Genomic DNA, 21,055 nt, shown 5'->3' on the forward strand with positions numbered 1-21,055 from the left:
CGGCGGGCCCGCCCCTTGGCTGACCTGCTTAGGTGGAGGCTGCGCGGCCGGCACTCCATCCTCTCACCCGCAGGGGGCGCTCTACCGAGCGCCGGCTCCGTGCGCCCCGCCCCGCGCGCCGGGCGCTCTCTCCGCCCGCCCGCCCGCCGGCTCGCCAGGCGCCACGCCCGCCGCAGGCCGAGGGCCACTCACCCGCGGGCCAGTGTCCCGCAGCCCCTCGCCGCCCCGCCCCTGTCCTGCCGCGGGACGGGTAACGGTTACAAAGCACTTTCTCCGCCGCGATTTCTGCTTAGTCATTGCCTTCCAGGAAACAGCTCCCTCAGTTGGGAGCCAACTCTCCTGCGGCAGCCGCAGGAGCAGGAGCCGCAGCCGCCCGCGCCTCCCTCCCGGGCCGTCGCTCCGCCGCTGCCGCCCGGCCTCCCTGGGACCCGTGCGCAGGCCGCCGTCCAGCCGCGCGGGGCCGGGAGCCGCGCGCTCGGCGCCCCGGCCTCGGGCATCGCGTCCTGCCGGGCGGCCGCCTTCCCCCGCTCGCCCGCGGCCCTGTCGCTGCTTCGCGGGCTCGGACGGCCGCTGCCATGGGTACCGACAGCCGCGCGGCTGGGGCGCTCCTGGCGCGGGCCAGCACCTTGCACCTGCAGACGGGGAACCTGCTCAACTGGGGCCGCCTGCGGAAGAAGTGCCCGTCCACGCACAGCGAGGAGGTGAGGGCCGGCGGCGTCGCCTGCCGAGCTGCGGGGCTCCCGGGGCAGGCCGCGGCGCGGGCCGGGCGGGAAGGGTCCGAGAGGAGAGGAAGCTCCCGGAGGCGCGGGCGGGTGGCCGGGCAGTGGGCGACCCAGAGAGGCGCGCACCTGGGATCAGCAGGCTGGGGCTGGGTGGAAGCAACAACCGATCCAAAGCTGCTGCTAGCGGTAGAACTTGGCAGGTGCAGCTCCACCTCGAACAGTGCTCACGGCCGATATCAAAACTCTCAAAGGGCTTGTGTTACGCAGTGGGCTCCAAGAGGGCTGTAGATCGCTCCATTCCTCTCCCCGCCACTCGCCCTTTCCCCCCCAACACTGGTCCAGTTAAAGAAATAATTTGGAGGTTAGCTTTTGGTGGGTTCGGATGAAGTAGCCTTAATAATAACTTTCAGAATAATGACAGTAGTTTCTCTGTTGCTGTGTGGTCAACTACTAAATGCTTAAGTTTGCTTTGGAATAAAGTATATATTTTTTTCTGGTCTAATATTAATCAGCCTAATTTTATTTGTCTAAAGACTAATATACAGTTTGGATTGGCAGAGATTAACACTTTATATATTTATTGCTGATCATTAGTCAGTGGATAATCAACCACTGTGCACAAATAATTGCCGAGGCACATTGGTGGTAGGTGAGACTCTTAGAATTAAAATTTTAAAAATTTTTGAAGGAACCTTTAGTCGGTGAGGCTCTGTGACTTTGGGAGAGTTCATTTATCTCCTCTGAGTCTGTTTCCTTAGCTTTGAAGTTGGATGATAATGCCTTCCTGGTCAGATTGTGAGGATTCAAAGTGATATTCTATGGAAAGGCACTGGTTTCCCTGACCACCTGGTTCAGTCAAAAAGAAAATAAATTTTGGTTGAAAGAAGAAAATTTCCACCACGATTTCATAGTAAGATGCTACCTGCTGTGTTTCTAGGTGCTTTCTGGCCTTTCTTAGAAGATGATGGTGCTAGGCTAAGCTGCAGCACTTAGCATCCCCTGCACCTGCCCTGAACCTGTGCCCCCTCCTGGTGTTCGGAGTCAGCGCCATCTGAAGATGAGCTTGGGGGTTACTCTAATAGGAACCATAATTCATTCCATTTTCTGTGTCCAGGTTCCAACTCAGTCTGTACATTTTTTGTGTGTTTTTAAAACCACCCTGCTTTGACCGAAGATAAATATTTATTTCTGTATTTGGTACGCAGATGCTTCATTTCTTCCAGTGAGGCTGCTGATGGTTCAATATAGTATTTTGCATGCATTTTAATAATATTGGGTGAAATTTTATCTCTCATGTCTCACTACAACACACTCTAAAGTTGTAGTTTTCAGTTTTTTAATATTCTATTTTAAACTTTTATTTTTTATTTAATAATGCATAATTGAGTCAAATCTCACAATCTGAAGAACATTTTTCAAAGGACTAATTCTGTTTTATAGTGTTTTGGGCGAATGCATAAGAGGATCACAACTAAAGAAACTAGAAAACTTTTAAGGAAAACTTGAAGGAATAGCAGTATTTTGTGGGTGGAAAATGTGACAGCTTTGTTACAATAGAAGTATATTTACATTCTATGTAAAGAAGAACTTTCTAACAACCAGAGCCCCAAATTGGGAAGTGTTGCTTGAAACATTTCAACCTCATTGGAGATATTAAAGAAACTAAGGAATCACTTATTATTGATAAAATATTTGCATTAGTTCATTTTATGATTCTTTGAAATCTGCCCAGATTTTTTTTTGTTTCCCTGGAATTTTATGAAGTCAAATATTGTTTTTTAAATGGGCCATTAAAGGACTCATGAAATAATATTTTTCCCCAATTCTTTGTTGTAAGGGAATTTGACCAGTTGAATCATGTGGTATTTTTAAAACTGTTTTACAGCTCTGATCTAAGGATGCTTTAAATTGTAGCAATATTGTACTTATCTTCAGTAATATTATCTGTGTGAGATAAGAATGAAAAGATAAAAGACCAAAAAAGTACAAGGTTAATGTTCAGTAAATACAGATAACATGTAAAAGATTAAAAATCATTAGACTTAGGATAGTCAATGATTTCTCTTGCAATTTAACATGACTATTACATGTTACAATTACATGACTACTGCATATTGATTGCAAAATGGCTGTTCTATGGTTTGTCCTGCATTTTACAGAATCCAAGATTAATTAAGTGGTTTCAAAAAGGGGGTGAATACTCTGAAAATATACTTAGCTTCCTGAATTGAGGAATTCATCAGGAAAGACTTTAAGTATGCAAATATTCTTTCCTTCCTTCCAGAATAAAATTTCTTAGAATTCTCCCAAGATGTGAGCCAAAGCAATCCTGATAGAATTAACTTTTGGTTAATTGCTGCCTCAATTTTTGCTGCTTTTTAAAAGAGTGTTGACTTATTATCTGTAATGATTATTAACTAATTTTTGTCTACTGATTTAAATTTTATTTCATACATACTTTGAAAAAATATAGACTTTATCACTTCAATTCAAGTGAGATTTTGTGGGTAGTACATAAATTACTATTGCAAATTGTGTCTTAACAAAAATGCCATGTGCCCTTAAATTGATAGATCAGTTTTCCCTTGTAATTATCAGTACCAAAATATAAGCAGTAAAGTGCTTGTATCAGTTTTCATCAAAAGCAATCATATTTCAGATAGTGAGTTCAGAAGTTTGGTCTCTGTTGTTCCCATGAGGAAAGTGCTTTTGTCATTCAGGGACCTGCTTTTAGATATATATTTTTTATTTCATTGCCCACAGAATGTAAAACACTATATCGTTGGATATTTATAAGACAGTCAGTTCAGACATCTAATGTTGGTCCATTAGTGTTCATTAATCAGTTTAATGAATCACGGAGCAGCATATTTTTTTCTAATTAACCATCAGAGTGCTGGATATGTAGTGAACGTCAGTATCATTTTGTGAAATTTTTGTTGCATAATACGTAGGTGTATGTTCTCATTCACAATGTAAATGTATGTCTTCCTTTGGACCACTATCAAATAAGTTCGAAATACATAGTTAATAAGAGATATAAAGATGAAAAGAAAAAAAAGATAAAAAGATGAGTAAGCACTTTAATGAATTTACAACTACTATAAAGTTAGTGTAAAAAAACTTTTTTGTTTAGATAAGAAAACACTGAAGACAGGTTTGAGGTGTACCTAAGGGTTAGGAAATGACTTACGAATTGACTTCAAGTTGACTTCAGCAACCTGCATGTATACCAGCAGTTTTTTGGGCTCTAGAGTACAGCACAGTCACTTGGGCTGCTTGTTAAAAGGCAGAGTTCTGGCTGCCGTTAGAGAGTGATTGAACAGGTCTAGGGCAGGGCTCAGGTGAATCTGATGTCGGAGTTCCTCTGGCTATACTTTAGAGACCCATTCGTTTGTTTGTCTTTGAAGAATATAGCATAGTGATTAATATGAGTTCTAGTCAGGCTTCCTGAGTTGAACCCAGGTTCCTCCATTTATAAACTCTGTTGTTTTTTTAAATTAATTAATTAATTTTTAATGTTACATTAAATATGAGGTCCCCATATACCTCCCACCTCCCTCACCCCACTCTTCCCAAAACCACAGCCTCCTCCATCATCATGGGACATTCATTGCACTCGTTTATAAACTCTGTACCCTTAAGAAAATTATTTAACCCCTCTGGGCATCACTCTCCTCATCAAAAAATAGTACTTACTCAGGGAAGTGGACTTGGCCCAGTGGTTAGGGTGCCTGCCTACCACACGGGAGGTCTGCGGTTCAAACCCTGGGCCTCCTTGACCCGTGTGGAGCTGGCCCATTCGCAGTGCTGATGCGCGCAAGGAGTGCCCTGCCACGCAGGGGTGTCCGCCACGCAGGGGTGTCCCCCACGTAGGGGAGCCCCACGCACAAGGAGTGTGCCCCATAAAGAGAGCCGCCCAGCGTGAAAGAAAGTGCAGCCTGCCGAGAAATGGTGCTGCACACACGGAGAGCTGACATAACAAGATGACACAACAAAAGAAACACAGATTCCCATGCCGCTGACAACAACAGAAGCGGACAAAGAAGACGACACAGCAAATAGACAGAGAACAGACAACCGGGGGGGAAGGGGAGAGAAATAAATAATAAATACATAAATCTTTAAAAAAAAAATAGTATTTACCTCATAGAGTTGATGTGAGGATTTGTTCATGACCCTGTCGGCTCAAAATTCTAAGTGTGTTATTATTTACTTTGTTTTTACAAGACAAAAAACTTATTCTTGAAAAATTTTTGCTTTTTCATGAATACTTTTTTGCCTCAAAAGTTTTCTTATTTTAGATTTTCATTGATACAAAAACTCTTTAAAATTAGGCTACTGCTTCAGATCAAGAAGCTTTGAGAATTGAGAACAGGATAAAACATGTCTGGCTTTATATTGAAGGAAATAGCTATGTAGAATTACAATTTTGGTTTATACGATTATTTCCTATTGAAATCTCCTTTTTTCCTAATTATCAAACTAATACTTTCTTATTATAGAAGTATAGATAAGTATAAAGAGTTTGATTAATTGTTTCAAAATGAATTCCTTCTACAGCTCCGAGATTGTATCCAGAAGACTTTGAATGAGTGGAGTTCCCAAATCAGCCCAGATTTGGTCAGGGTAAGTGACATGCAAATGTAGAAATCATGTAGGTCAAAAGGGAAGTAAAGTAAGCAAGAAATTTCTCGGTTTTGATAGGGAAGTCAAAGAAGCAATTGACATAAAACTCCCAGTGGATGATTTGCTGAGGTGGCAGGCTGACCATTTGACTTAGGCATAAAACAAAATGTCGGCTTCATACTTCAGCTTTACCACTCTTCAACTTGACAAGATATGAGGATTCTCTGTGCTATTCCTTCTATAGTTTCCCTGCCATCAGTGTTTTATTCCAGTTTATATTTGGTGTTATAGGGCAATGATTATCAAACATTTTTGGTTTGTAGACTGCTTTGGTAGAATATCACCCCAATAATATATAGTCACAAGAAATAAATTTTAAAATGTCAAGTTTCTGATTGAATAATAAGGAACTGTGTTTCATTAAATGCCCATATGTGGCTATTATCATAAATTTCAATATACAAAAACCTTTCTGCAAACCACTCTTGGGAATCCAGCACAGCCAAAGGCATTTAACAAATTACGTAGTGTGGAAGAAGGCATGTATTAGAAATACTTACTTGTCCACTGGACATACTGCAAGTTTATAATTCTATAGCTGCTATGCAGAACATTGATGCATTCTAGTAATCTCTTTCTCTGAAATAACCATTTATTTATGCATAGTTTATAACACTTACTGAATCTCTGTTATGTGCATGCAGGGTACTGTAATGTGCTCAGGATTCACAGGAAAGGCCTCACTGTTTACTTTGTTTTTAGTCTTCCAAATGTGAGTCAATGTTTCTGATTTTATGTGTACTAACATTTTACCATTATCCTCATAATATGTTTCTTAATTGTTCTTTAAAATGTATTGGAATGAAGTGGCCTTCACTTTATTTTGTTGCATATAGAAAAAAAATTTTTTTTGGTTTAAAATTTTTGTGATTAATGTAAAAAGTTTTTCATTGATTTCTTTTCTAAAAAGTTTAGAAAACTTATCTCCCTCCCTCTTTTTAAAAAATTATTCATCCCTCTGAATATCTGCCCAGAACAAGACACTTTTTTCCAAAAATAGACACAACACACACACATGCACACAACATTTTACCTTTAATTTCAGAGCTTTACAGACCTTGTGAAGCTCACCCAGACGTCAGGTAAAGAATCCTGTTTAATGGGTTCTCTGCTTCTAAAGTAAAGAGCTTTATGAATAATAAAGATACTATAGTTAATCAGAAATACTCATTTTAAAATATTTATTCTAAATGTGTTTATTATAGGAGTTTCCAGATGTCTTGGAATGTACTGTATCTCATGCAATAGAAAAGATAAATCCTGATGAGAGAGAAGAAATGAAAGTTTCTGGTAAAGTCCGGCCTTTATAATTAATTTTCTTATAATGGAAATGATAGTGAGGCTTCGTCAGGCATGGGAATAAATCTCCTCCAAGAGTAATGAATGACTCAGTCACTAGATGTGGAAATAGATGACTGAAAATTCTTTTTTTAATGTAATGTTAATGTTAACTCTAAGAGGGAGTTTTAGGAGGTCGGTATTAGCTACTTTAGTGAAGTCAGATTAGAATTTCAACTTGCTATTCTCCATGATTTTCATATTAGCTTATGTGTCAGACTTCAGAGTAGTAAAAAAAAAAAAAAATGGGGGGAATGGAAAGGATAAGGGTAAGCCTTAAAAGCAGCATCTGCCCAAAGCGAACTTAAGCCCTCCCTTCCTGGAAAGTTACTGGTAACCAATGACTGAGGTCACTTGGGAGTAGAGAAAGAAGCCTGAGTAACAAGCTGTACGCCCAGAAATAAAACACATATTACTACCACCAAACAAATATATTAAGAGACTGCTACATTCCAGAAACTCTGCTAGACTCAAGGAATACAAAAATGAAAAGATGCAACATACTGCTTACAGTGAGCACAGCATAGTCGGTACAACTTTGAGCTCTGGATTTAGATTGACAAAACTGGGTGTGCAGATTACTGACGAGTATAATCTTGGGCTAACAAGTTATTTAACCTCTCTGAGTCTCAGTTTCCTCATTTATAAAATGAGGCTGCATCTGTTTCACAAACTTCCTTATAAGTTGGATGAGAGAATTCAAGATAAGCACTTTAGGCAGCGGACTTGGCCCAGTGGTTAGGGCATCCGTCTACCACATGGGAGGTCCGCGGTTCAAACCCCAGGCCTCCTTGACCCATGTGGAGCTGGCCCACGTGCAGTGCTGATGCACGCAAGGAGTGCTGTGCCACACAGGGGTGTCCCCCGTGTAGGGGAGCCCCACGCACAAGGAGTGCACCCCATAAGAATAGCTGCCCAGCGCGAAAGAAAGTGCAGCCTGCCTAAGGGGCGCCGTCCACACAGAGAGCTGACACAACAAGATGATGCGACAAAAAGAAACACAGATTCCTGTGCCACTGACAACAACAGAAGCAGACACAGATGACAACGCAGCAAATAGACACAGAGAACAGACAGCCGGGGTGGGGGGGTAAGGGGAGAGGAAAAAAAAAAGGTAAGTACTTAACACAGTACCTGACACATAATAAGTGCTAGGTAGCTATTATTTATTACCATTTGTTATTGTTGTGGTTGTTGCTATTTTATTATTATTGGAATGGACATATAAAAAAAGATAGGGAATTGGTTTTTGTTTGTTTGTTCATTTGTTTTGAGGTACCAGGACCAGGAATTGAACTCAAGACCTCATATGTGGGAAGCTGGCACTCAGCCACTGAGCCACATTGGTTCCCCTGAGATGGTTTTTCATTTGTTTTGCATGTTGTTTGTTTTTTTTGTTTTGTTTTGTTTTTAGGAGGCATCGGGAACCAAACCCGGGACCTCCCATGTGGGAAGCAGGCGCTCAACTGCTTGCGCTACATCTGCTCCCAGGGAGGGAATTGGCTTTAATGCTAATACTAATAGCTATTGAGCCATGCTTTGTGCCAGGCACTGTTCTCAAAACACCTCTGCAAGGTAAATATATTAGCCCCATTGCACAGGTAACATTAAATATCTCGAAAGTTATCATAAAGCCAGTAAGTAGATGATCCAGGAAAATAACCTAATTATGCCTGACTTCAAAACCCATTTGTTTCTATTATTTCAGAACTGAAGGTTAAAGCAACATTCTTCTTGTCATCAGGTGTAATTCATCATGATATAGATCCATCTTTAACATCTCAAAGTTTTCCTGCAGTTCCAGTAGGGCTTAAGATTTTTAATTGGCATAAAAATTCACCCTACCTAAAAAGTTTTCCTCTACCTATCTAAAAATTCCTCATCTTTTAGAGAGAGGAGGCAGTTTTAGAAAGCCTGAGTACATGGCCAGAGGAATCGTAATAGAGAGAGTTTTCATAGAGGGTAATTATGGGAGCAAAGTTTTGACCCAGTTTTAAGCTGTGATGATTTTTAACTGGGGGAGTAATGTAAGGAAGACAGTGTTTTAGAAAGATTATCTAACAGTAGAAGAAAGGGACAAATAAATATCATTGAATGCCAGGTACTTTATATAAAGATACGCCATTACCTGTTTCTTCTCATACCCTTTTCTGATTTTTCTCTTTTTGCTCTCCTACTACCCCAGCCCATTGGTCTAGAATGATTTTTGAACAGTGAGTTTGCATAAAGTGAATATATACAAATAAAGTTTAGTTAAAATCAAGATAAAACCTCAGTCTTTTAAATCTAAAAAAAAAAAAGCTATTCAACTTCCCAGGTAATCAAAGAAATGACAGTTAATGGGGTCCTGCACAGGTATATAATATACCTACTAAATTAGCAAAAATATATATATTTTTAATAATAGCACCCAATATTGCTAGAAGTGCTACACTTGAATGTTGGTGGCTTGAAAAACTGGCACAGATCTTTTATAAAGTAGAATGATGAATAAAATAGAACAAGATTCACCCAAAAAAGTCTTATCTTTAGACTCATCATCACAATTTATTCTTGGAAAATGGCTCAATACAAAGTTGAAGAAAAATTATGAAGATTTTTTTTTAGCATTATATGTGATAGGAAAAATCTGGATATTCAGTAAGCAGGAAATTATTTAGTAAATAATTTACTAGCAGAATTACAGAATAACATTCATCCATTAAAAATGAGTATGAGGGGAGCAGGTGTAACTCATTTGTTTGAGTGCCTGCTTCCCATGTACGAGGTTCAATCCCAGGTGCCTCTAAAAAAAAAAAAGAGTAAAATAAAAAACACAAAAATACATAAAATCTAAACAGTCACTGCATTGGGTGGTGAGACTATAGTTCTTTTTGGTCTTTATACATTTATAGGATTTTCTCATTTCAAGAATGAGCATATTACTATGATTAAAAAAGAAAGATAACTAAATACTGTATAGAAATATAAAAAATATTTATTACATAAGTTAAACAAAAAAGAAGTAGAAAAAATGTTATATTCTGCTTCATATGATCCAGGACTAGAAGATAATGTGTGAAAATGAAAATGATTTTATTAGGAAGATGAAATTTGGCTTTTTAAAAATTTTTCTTCTCAATATAAACAATTTTAATTTAGTCTTTCTATAGATTTTAATTTATTGGAGAATGCAAATAGCTACTATGCTCCATTAATGTTTAATTTTTTAAAAAACATACATTTCAGGGAATTTAAACTTCTATGTTTATCTGATATCTCTTCTAATAAATGGGAAGTTAATATTTGCTTTTTTGGTTTGCCAGATATTTGTTGACAACTGTCATATAATTAATGGATATATGATATATGCTTGTATATCCTAATACGAAAACAATTTTTAAAATTACTTGAATAAAGAGAAAACTGAATTCATTCAGGATTATCTGTCATCTTTTTTAGTATTTTAGACATATTAATACTATATTTGTCATAGATCTTGTACCCATATGTACTGATTGGTTTTGTTTTCTTTTTACACAGCAAAACTGTTCATTGTAGGATCAAACTCTTCATCATCAACTAGAAATGCAGTTGACATGGGTAAGCAAAAATTTAACTTTTTATTTTATAGTGGATGTTAAATTAGTGTAGATATATCAATTACAACTTTTATTCGTGTCCAGGCAAGAAATAAGATGAGTTGATTTCAGTTTTACCATTTAAACCTCTAGCCTAATTTCTTTCTACTTTCTATGGAATCATGTTTGACTTATATAGATCATATTTTGATATATAAGAAATATAAAATATAATTAAATGTTAATTGTATGTTTGGGGACGGAAGTTCTCCCTAAACATTTCTTAGCTTCTCTCTCCCCCTTGTTTAGCACTATAGGTGAGATATCAAAAACAAAAGATATACTTTACATCTATTTTCAACAGTCTGTTGTGATATTGTGGTATTATAGCTAATATTGTAGTAATAACTTTTTCTTTTAAAGCATTCTTTCAGTATTTATATATGTTAAAACTAAAATAATTGGTTCTTTAACTGTGGAGGGAACAATAATTATTTAAAATTAGCTATTCAATTATTTTATAGAAGTTAAGAAATTATCTGCCTCTATAAATATAAATTCAGTTTCTTCAGAGTCTGAAGCTTATTTTTTTACTATTAATTCTGGTCAGAATACTAATACTAATGAACAAGGAAAATCAGAAAAGTAAGTTTTAGGAAGCCACCAAAAAATCCTGGTACCTATGAAACATGAAGAAAGGCTGTTCCCCAGAAAGAAGAGCCTGAACTAGTTTCTTGGGGAGAAGGCAGGTCAAAGAAACCCACTTGTCTGCCACACAGAGCAAGCAGATGAATGAGTACTTAACAATTTTTTTTAAAGAAGGAAGTGTTTTAAATTATGAAACTGAGCAAAATAATCTGTTACATAGAAAACTAGTGAACAATGTGGATAGAATTCAGTGGTGTCCTTTGAAGATATTTGGTGGGATACTTTGAAGACATCAGAAATACTTGTTTTGATTATGTAACAAGAGTTTATCTTCTTTAAGGTTTTTTGTTTTTTTTTCACATCAGCCTGTTCAGTCCTTGGAGTTGCACAGCTAGATTCCGTGATCATTGCTTCACCTCCTATTGAAGATGGAGTTAATCTTTCCTTGGAGCATTTACAGCCTTACTGGGAAGAATTGGAAAACTTAGTTCAGAGCAAAAAGATTGTTGCTATTGGTACCTCTGATCTAGATAAAACACAGTTGGAGCAGCTGTATCAGTGGGCACAGGTAAAGAACAGTTAGCTCCTCAGCACTCTAGGGAAGGAGCCTGCTTTTAGGCTTTGCTGCATACTGTTGAGTGTCAGGCACACTGTGGTCACTCACTGTGGGGTGACGATTCCAAATGTGGGAATTTTGAAGCATGCTTTGTCTAAAGTATTTTGTTTTTCTTTTTAAATGTATGTCTAAGTGAACTTAATATTAGTCCTATTTAAAATGAGTGAACAAAAACACTAGAAAATGTGTGTTGAAGCATTTGTATCCAAAATGATTGAGCTGTTTCCTTCAGTTTTACTTATGTGATAAAAAATATTACATTTTTCTTCAGGTATTACTAGGCCATGACTCTTATTTCCTAAGTAAGGAAGTATCACATATAGTAAATATTTTGCTGACGTGTATTTAAAGACTTAAAACTCTCAGTTCATACAATTTGATGTAGAATGGGTACAATAATTTAATTAGTCTAATCATAACCTAATCTAATAACCTACAAAATTATTAAGGGAGTTGCATATTAGTATTTTGCCTTTACTCTGTATTTTTCTTATTTGTTTTCACTTCAGCCTCAGCCTTCTCCTTTTCAGAGCTTTCAGAGTTTGTTATGGACAGGAAGATTCTAGAAAAAATGTTGCTTCTTCTCCTTTGACTTGGTGATATCCAGAATGTGGCCAGAATACTGGAAAGACTTGGATGGTGTAGACTGTATATCTGAATTAATCAGTGCAGCTATTGGAAGTTATTTAATTCTTCTTTTTAAACATATATCTGATTAATAGCCATATTTTATAATATTAAACATACATATTTGATCCTCTGCCTTTAATATACACTTCCTCTGTGGCAGGAGCCATCACACTTAGAATCATGTTTGCTTGCAAGGCAGATGTATTATATTGCTAAATGGTTCCAGGGGAAACGTTTTTGTAATGTAGTACTATGTTGGCTTTTTCCCCCATCCTAAAGCTCTTTTTCTTGTCTTCGTTACCACTAACATGGGTTAGAAAAGCATAAATTAATATATCCATGTAAAAATATTTTATAAGCTTTAAGCTCTATAGAATGTGATTTTTTTCTATGTTCTAAAATTGAGTTATTTTATTATTGCTTTCAATTTTTGGTATTACTCATTTTAGTCAACGTAAGTCATGTTTTGTTTTGTTTTGTTGTTTACTTCTAGGTAAAACCAAATAGTAACCAAGTTAATCTGGCCTCCTGCTGTGTGATGCCACCTGATTTGACTGCATTTGCTAAACAATTTGACATACAGCTATTGACTCATAATGATCCAAAAGGTAAGAATTTATAAATCATGAGTTTTTTGTCTTACAAAAAGCTACATGTAAAAATTTAATTTTTAATTGTGTGCAGTGATAAATATACAATGCTATTATCTAGACCTATTCTTAATGGTTCCTTTAAAACTTATATGACTGTGTTTTATTTTCAAAATCTTTATTTTTGTTTTTGTACCAATGGGGGAAAAGTGAAGGAAAAATTTCCATAACATTCTGTTCCTGAGGTTTGCAAATACTAAGCCACATAGAAAAAATATTTTAAGACATTCCAAATAGTTTCATATATAATCTTGTCTAGTACAGAAAAGATTGGACTAAAGAACCACTTAATTAAAAAAGAATGACTGTCTAGAAAAAGATGAAGATAAAATTCAATTCAAAACATAATAAGCATAGTAGGATAGTGATAATTAAGTATTTTATTAATCACTAATATCAATACATATGTTTGGTGTTAATCAGAAACATTATGTGACTAATGAGAATGACTCATCAGCCTTCTCTAGAATAATTTTTTATCAACATTTTAAAAGATAACTGGGAAGAGTATGTTGAAATTGACTTGCAAAGGTAAATGTTTCATAGGAATATCTTATGAAAGTTTTTTATCTTGATGGATCCAAAATCTTGATGACAGTATTGGGGGGAATTATATTTCACAGATGATTCTGGGAGAAAAAAGCATTCAGCTTTTACTTCTTTTTTTTTTTTTAATTTCTCTCCCCGTCCCCCCCCTCCCGCCCACAGTTGTCTGTTCTTCTGTCCATTTGCTGCGTGTTCCTTATTTGCTTCTGTTGTCATCAGTGGCACGGGAATCTGTGTTTCTGAATTTAGAACTTCCCCCATTTTATTTGCCTTCTCCCTCCCCTCAGTCCCTTTGAATCTAATCTCTATTATGCTTCAGTCTTCCAGGTTCCTGGTCTCTGTTAGACAATCTGAGAGACAAATCCACGTTAGTGTTACTTTTCCAAGGAAAGATTTGCATTCTATTTATGAAAACTACCACTTGCAGCATGTGTGACCTTGGCAAATTACCTGTCCATCTTAGTTTTCCCATATAAAGAATAATAATAGTGCCCATATCTCATAGGGTTTACATGTAGAAGATTAAATGAATTAATACATGTACTCAGAAAAGTGCCTGGCACATGAAAATAGGTAACAGTTACTGAGAGTTTCCTATTAACACTATTGAGTATCACAGCAGGTCATCTGGGGCAGACCTGCCCTTTAGCCTCCCAAATCAGACTATATAGCTGGCCACTTAATCCCCATCAGTGTAGTTGGTTCTGAATCCAGTGCAGTCCTTCCATACTGACTGATTGAGTCAACAGATACATAGTATTAGAGATGTAAGGTCAAGTCAGACAAAACCATCCCTCATGGAAATTATATTTCTAATGAAAAGAGACAGACAAAATAATGTTAAATGTATTAAGTAGTAGTAGCTGTGAAGAGAAATTAAGTTGGTTGAGGGAGGTGAGAATGCTTAGGTTCGGGGTCATTCTTTTATATAGGGTGGACAGGGGTGATATTAATGAGAGACCTGAAAGATGTAGAGGAGAGAGTCGACTTCTGGAATATCTGGGAGAAGAGTTTTCTGGAAAGAAGGAATAGCAGATTTAGGGGCCCCGAAGAGTGAATGTGCTTTAGGTTTTCAGGATATAGCAAGGAAGCCAGAGTGGCTGGAGAAGAGAAAATGAAGAGGGAGTGATAGATGGTTCCAAGCAGTAGTAGAGGGCTTGGATATAAACATGGAAATAGAAAGTACTGATTTCATCAGAGAAATGCAAACTAAGGGATAACCACTGGCAAAGGTTTTTTAAATGATAGCTGGTGCTGATGAAGAAGATATAGTGAAATTGGCACTCTCACATTGTCAGCTGTTAGTGGAAAAGTACAGCCTTTCTGGAGAGCAATCAGAATAAAATAAATATCAAGCTATAAGACTGTACTTGTACTTTGTCCCTGTTCTATATCCAGGCATGCTTCTTAAGGATGTTTATCATAACATTATTTTTATTAGAAAAATAATGGGAAAAAATCTAAATGTTTTCATAGAATAATTACATGGGATAATATTCATGGAATTAGTGGGAAAAATGAGTAAATTAAAATGCAGCTACAATATAATTTCTACCAGGGAGCCAAGAGTGCCTACAACTGAAAGCAGGAAAATTGCATCCATCATCCATGTGGAATCTAAGCCCCCTCTTGATATAGATATGGAGTGGACCCAACCATTCCAAGGTCCCCAGGATGAAGGAATAGAGTATGGATTAGAGTGGACTTACTGATATTCTATTCATGAACTATTGTGATTAGTAATCAAAGAAAATGTGCCATTGGTATGGAGAAAGTGGCCATGGGGGCTGCTGGGGGTAGGGAGTAGGAGGAAGAGATGTGATGTGGGGGCATTTTCGGGAGTTGGAGTTGTCCTGGGTGGTGCTGCAGGGACAGTTACCAGACATTGTATGTCCTCCCATGGCCCACTAGGTGGACTGTGGGAGAGTGTGGGCTATGATGTGGACCATTGACCATGAGGTGCAGTGGTGCTCAGAGATGTATTCACCAAGTGCAATGAATGTCTCATGATGATGGAGGAGGTGGTTGTTATAGGGGGAGGAGGTGGGTTGGGGGGATGGGGGTTATATGGGGACCTCATTTTTTTTAATGTAACATTAAAAAAATAAAAACAAAAAAAAGAAAAAAATATGATTTCTAGTTTTGTAAGATATGGACACACGCACACAAGTTGGAAGGAAATACATGGCCATGTAAATGCTATTATCTCCAATTACTAGGATTATGGATGATTTTTTTTCCCTTATACTTTATTTTCCAAATATCCTTCAGTGAACATTAGTACTGTACTAGGGATGCTTTTTTTTTTTTAAAGATTTATTTTTTTATTTCTTTCTCTCCCCTTCCCCCCCAGTTGTCTGCTGGCTGTGTCCATTCACTGTGTGTTCCTCTGTAACCACTTCTGTCCTTATCAGTGGCACCAGGAATCTGTATTTCTTTTTGTTGCGCCATCTTGTTGTGTCAGCTCTCCGTGTGTGTGGCACCATTCTTGGCAGGCTGCACTTTCTTTCATGCTGGGCAGCTCTCCTTACAGGGCACACTCCTTGCGCGTGGGGCTCCCCTTCGCGGAAGGCACCCCTGCGTGGCTCGGCACTCCTTGCGCGCATCAGCACTGCGCGTGGCCAGCTCCACACGGGTCAAGGAGGCCCTGGGTTTGAACCGCGGGCCTCCCATGTGGTAGGCAGACGCCCTAACCACTGGGCCACGTCCACTTCTCTAGGGATGCTTTTTAACTTCTCATAATTATCTAAAAAATAGTTGCTGAAAAACACAGAACTTTACCTTTTATGTGAGTAATAATAAAACATTTTATAGCAAGTGACTTCTTTTCTCTTTCACATTGAATGAAATAAACAAAAAGACATTTTTTATATTAATATTTGATACTTTTAATTTTTAATGTTTTTGCATTTATGATAGTAAACAAAGTGGTATTTGATTTAATCATGCTTGGGGGACCATAGACATACTTGAGGGATAATTGTAAATAGATACCCTGATCAGCTCCCTGTTTGGTAAATATTTTATATCTTTTAGCTTTTCTTAGAAGCAAAATATTTAGGAAGAATTTGGAACATGATATAGAAACAGAGTAATAAAAATTACTTTTATATCTAAGAAAGTCTTGCTTAACAATGTCCTTTTAATTTGAGCTGATTCCCTTAGAATTATTCTATTTCATATTTTATCTTCCTGAAAGATAGAACTTAAACTATTTTATTTTCAAAATTGATTACTAAGTGTATTAGTCAGCCAAAGGGTGCTGATGCAAAATACCAGACATCTGTTGGCATTTATAAAGGGTGTTTATTTGGGGTAGAAGCTTACAGTCACAAGGCCATAAAGTATAAGTTACTTCCCTCACCAAAGTCTGTTGCCACTTGTTGGAGCAAGATGCCTGCTGATATCTGCAAGGGTTCAGCCTTCCTCTTCCTCTTAAGGCTCCATGGTCCCAGCTTCTTCCAATATCAGCTGTAGGCTGGGATAAGGCTCATTTCTCTCCCAGCTATTTCTCTCCAGGCTCAGCTGCTCTGTTCTCACCTCAAGGTCAGCTATAGACTGTCAGGCTCTCTCTCTTCCCTGGGCCTTTGCCATGTCTGTGGAGCCATCTCTATTCCTCTGTGTTCTTCTTTGTGTTGCTTCCTGGGACTCCAGCATCAAAAAACCCCCTCTCTTCCCTGCCCTGACCTATTGACAGGGTCCAGTCAAAGCCCTAATCATAATTTAATCAAGTAAAAGTGAAACCTCTGAAGTTAATACAATCTAATATGTCCAGAGGGAATGGACCAGTTTACAAACATAATCCAGTATCTATTATTGGAATTCATAAACAATATCAAACTGCTACACTAAGTATGTGATTTGGGGCATTTGCTTATTTTGAGTCTCCATTTCTTCATTTACTTCTAAGTTCTTGCAAAGAGTAATCATCTCTAAAAGTCATGTGAAACTACAATGACTAAATGAGATAATTCAAAGAAAGTGCTGGAACAGTATGTGGCACCAAAAAAGCATTCAGATGTTAATTATCATTTCATATCATCACTGTATTTCCATAGAATTCGAGAGACTTTGATGTTGGCTATTCCTGCTCTTACCAAAAGTGTCAGTGAAAGGAATTTTACACAACTTGGTCAGAGCTACCTGCTGACTGACAGGATTATGAAATGTGAGATGCATTCTGATTTGAAATGTTAAAATGTAGAAGAAAACGCACATATCAGAATAGAATGCTTTTCTCTCCTTTGACAATTAATGGTTGGTATGTACCAAGGAAATACAAGCATATTTTACCCTAAGCAAAGTCTAATTTGGTTAATTTACTACAAAATAAATCACATCAGACAGTTAAATATAAATTCTAGGTCAGGAGTCAGCAAACTAAGGGCTATAGACAGACTGCCTGTTCTTTTCCATAAAAATTTATTTATTTATTTCTCCCCACCCCATCATTGTTTGCACTTGTTTTTGTCTTGTTTCTTTTTTTTTCCCCTCCCCCACCCTGCTGTTTTTGCTGTGTTTATTCACTGTGTGATCTTCTGTATCTATTTCTCTTTTTGTCTTCTCTTCTTGTCTTTCTCCTCTAAGATTCACCAGGATTTGATCCTGGGGACCTCTAATGTGGAGAGTTTCCCTGTGAATTGTGCCACCTCAGTTCCTGGTCTCTACTGTGCTTCGCCTTGACTCTCCCCTTCATCTTTCTTTTATTGCGTCATCATCTTACTGCATGATTCACTTGCACAGGCACTAGCTAACAGTGCGGGCACTCGGCTTGCTGCGTGGGCACTGGCTCGCTGCACAGGCACTCAGCTTGCCACTTGGGCTCTTGTGTGGGCATTTGGTTCGCCACACAGGCACTTGGCTCACTGCATGGGCACTCAGCTCACCATGCAGACTCTGGGCTTGCCGTGTGGGCACTGGCTTGCCATGGTCACGCTTTCTATTCTTCTTTTTCACCAGAAGGCCCCAGGGATCAACCCAGGTCCTCCTATATGATAGACAGATGTCCTATCACCTGAGCCACATCCGCTTCCCCCTTGTTTCTTTAGGAGGCACCAGGATTTGAACCCAGGACCACCAATGTGGGAAGGAGGTGACTAATCACTTGAGCCACCTCCATTCTGTGCTTTGTTGTGTCTCTCATTATGTTTTTCTTCTTGTTTCTCTTGTCACATCATCTTTTTGTGTCAGCTTGCTGTGTCTGTCCATCATGTCAGCTCGCTATCTGCTCGTCATCTTTAGGGGACACCAGCCAGGAACCTCTGCTCCATGCTTTGTTGTGTCTCTCATTATGTTTTTCTTCTTGTGTCTCTTGTTGTGTCAGCTTGCCATGTCTGCCCATTGCACCAGCTCGCTGTCTTCTTTAGGAGGCACTGGGAACTGAACCAGGGACCTCCCATGTAGTAGGCAGGAGTTCAATTGCTTGAGCCACATCCACTTCCCCTGCCTGTTCTTTTAATAAAATTTTATTGCAATGCAGCATGCCCATTCCTTTCTATATTGTCAATGACTGCTTTTGCACTACAACAACAGAGGTGAGTAATTGCAATAGACAACCAATGACCTGCAAAACCTGAACTATTTACATCTGGCCCTTTAAGAGAAAATTGGCTGACTTCTACTGCAGGGTATCAATATGAATTTTTCCCTCATACTCTGTAATCAAGTACTAGTTTTATTAAAATGTAGGATTTTCTTAATTCTCAGAGAAAAATGCCAGTCAAGATTATCTGGATTTTTTTTTCTTTTGCTGTCATAATAAGATTATTGTAGTTTTAATTTATCAACACTTCTATTAGAATGCCCACCTTTTAAAATCTTTTATATCCATTCCCCTTCTTTTCTTCCATGTTGCAAAATATTCCAGATTTTGGGGCTTTATATCTTTTACTCTTTATTATTAGTTTGTTTTTGTTTTTTTCCCTGTATATTGGAACCAAGATGGTCAGTTGTTACATTGTTATTTCTTTGTATCTTTGTTAATAGATTTTGTTACACTTGTTTACTAGATATCAAGTACCATCATCATAAGAAAAACTTTTTTAAAAAAACAGAGAAGGGGATGTGGCTCAAGTGATAAGGCCTCCACCTACCATAGGGGAGGACCTGGGTTCAATCCCTGGGGCCTCCTAGTGAAAAAAAAAGAGAAAGCGTGCCTGTGCAGCAAGCTAGTGCCCATGCGGCAACCCAAGTGCCCGTGCGGCGAGCCGAGTGCCCACATGGTGAACCAAGTGCCTTCGTGGTGAGCTGAGTGCCTGCGCAAGTGAGTCACACAGCAAGGTGCTGATGCAACAAAAAAGAGAGACAAAGGGGAGAGTCAAGGTGAAGCGCAGCAGAGACCAGGAACTGAGGTGGTGCAATTGACAGGGAAACTCTCTCCACATCAGAGGTCCCAGGATCGAATTCCGGTGAATCCCAGAGGAGTAAGACGAGAAGAGAAGACAAAAAGAGAAATAGATACAGAAGATCACACAGCAAATGAACACAGACAGCAAAAACAGCAGGGTAGGGGAAGGGGAGGGGAAGAAAATAATAAATTTTTCAAAATACAATCAATAATGGGAGCGAATGTAGCTCAAGTGATTGAGTGCCTACTTCCCATGTTCAATTCCTGGTACCATCTAAAAAACAAAAATAAAACAATAATTAAGTGGAGTCAACAGAAGAAAGACAGGAAGAGCCTTGGGCCAGGACCAAAATAAAGATATAGGGATAGATAGTTCAGGGGGAAAAGTATTCTCAGAGAGATTTAAGAACACACACATTAAAATTTTCAGGTCCTCAACAGAAATAGTAGGTCCTAAAAAGCATCCAGGAGAAAAAACAAATTGCTAATAGGAGAAAAAACAAATTGCTAATAGGAAAAAAAGAAAGTAATCATGTCTAAAAGTCATGATAAAAGGGAGTAATTTATGCTGATTTCAGACTTCTCATCAGTAATGATAATAGAAGCCTGGGGTCACATCTTAAAATTTCTGAGGTTATTGATTTTCAGCCTCAAATTTTGAACCAAGTCAAACTATCAAACAAGTGTGTATGCAAAGTAAAGAAAATTTCAACTTGACAAGGATGAAGGATATTTTCTTCCCTTACATCCTTTTTTTAAGGAAGTTATTTGAAAGAAAGAGCAAGCCATGAGATCCAGAAAATGGTGGTGGGTCCAGTCCTAAAAGAACAATAAAGCATAATCCTCCTTGCCTGCATCCCTGTTCCCCAAATGCTGTGCCATTGACCAAGGGAACAGCCAGGCTAGGTTGAAACGGGAGTACTGGAGCCTTTGTGAAGAATATCTCCAAGAAAACAGGGCCATACCAGATTTGGATAAAATTTTTGGAGGGAAAATGAGGACTAGGAAAAAAGCAAATAGTTTGGGGGGAGGTGGGGAGGCAGGGGAAAGGGTTAGAAATTTCAGGAAAAACAAATGACTGTATAAGAAATGAAAGGAATCTTAGTCTATTACTTTGCACTTCAATGAACATTTACAAAGAAGAAACTGCTTGATTTTCAGCTTGGGGAATCAGCCTGCAGATAAAAGCTGAATACAATTTCAGAAGAGAATATGTATTTAATCATTTTTGATAGTATAGATGAAGGAAATACACTTGACACATGGAGAGATACAAGGAGAAGGGAGGGAGATACTTCTATCCTTACCGT

General features: G+C 38.4%; 1 protein-coding gene across 1 annotated transcript in view; it reads left to right on the forward strand.

Annotated features, from left to right (window-relative positions):
* The first annotated feature begins 156 nt into the window (after positions 1–156).
* The window catches only part of GCLM (glutamate-cysteine ligase modifier subunit), a 29,135-nt gene continuing 8,236 nt past the window's right edge, over positions 157–21,055 (forward strand). The window contains exons 1-6 of the mRNA XM_058303158.2: positions 157–701; positions 5,286–5,351; positions 6,617–6,701; positions 10,272–10,331; positions 11,323–11,525; positions 12,697–12,811. Coding sequence (XP_058159141.1) covers positions 576–701; positions 5,286–5,351; positions 6,617–6,701; positions 10,272–10,331; positions 11,323–11,525; positions 12,697–12,811 — 655 coding nt within the window. The 5' untranslated portion in view covers positions 157–575. The remainder of the gene's footprint in view (positions 702–5,285; positions 5,352–6,616; positions 6,702–10,271; positions 10,332–11,322; positions 11,526–12,696; positions 12,812–21,055) is intronic.

Source organism: Dasypus novemcinctus, chromosome 9, assembly GCF_030445035.2.
Source record: "Dasypus novemcinctus isolate mDasNov1 chromosome 9, mDasNov1.1.hap2, whole genome shotgun sequence".
In the NCBI taxonomy this organism is placed as follows: domain Eukaryota; kingdom Metazoa; phylum Chordata; class Mammalia; order Cingulata; family Dasypodidae; genus Dasypus; species Dasypus novemcinctus.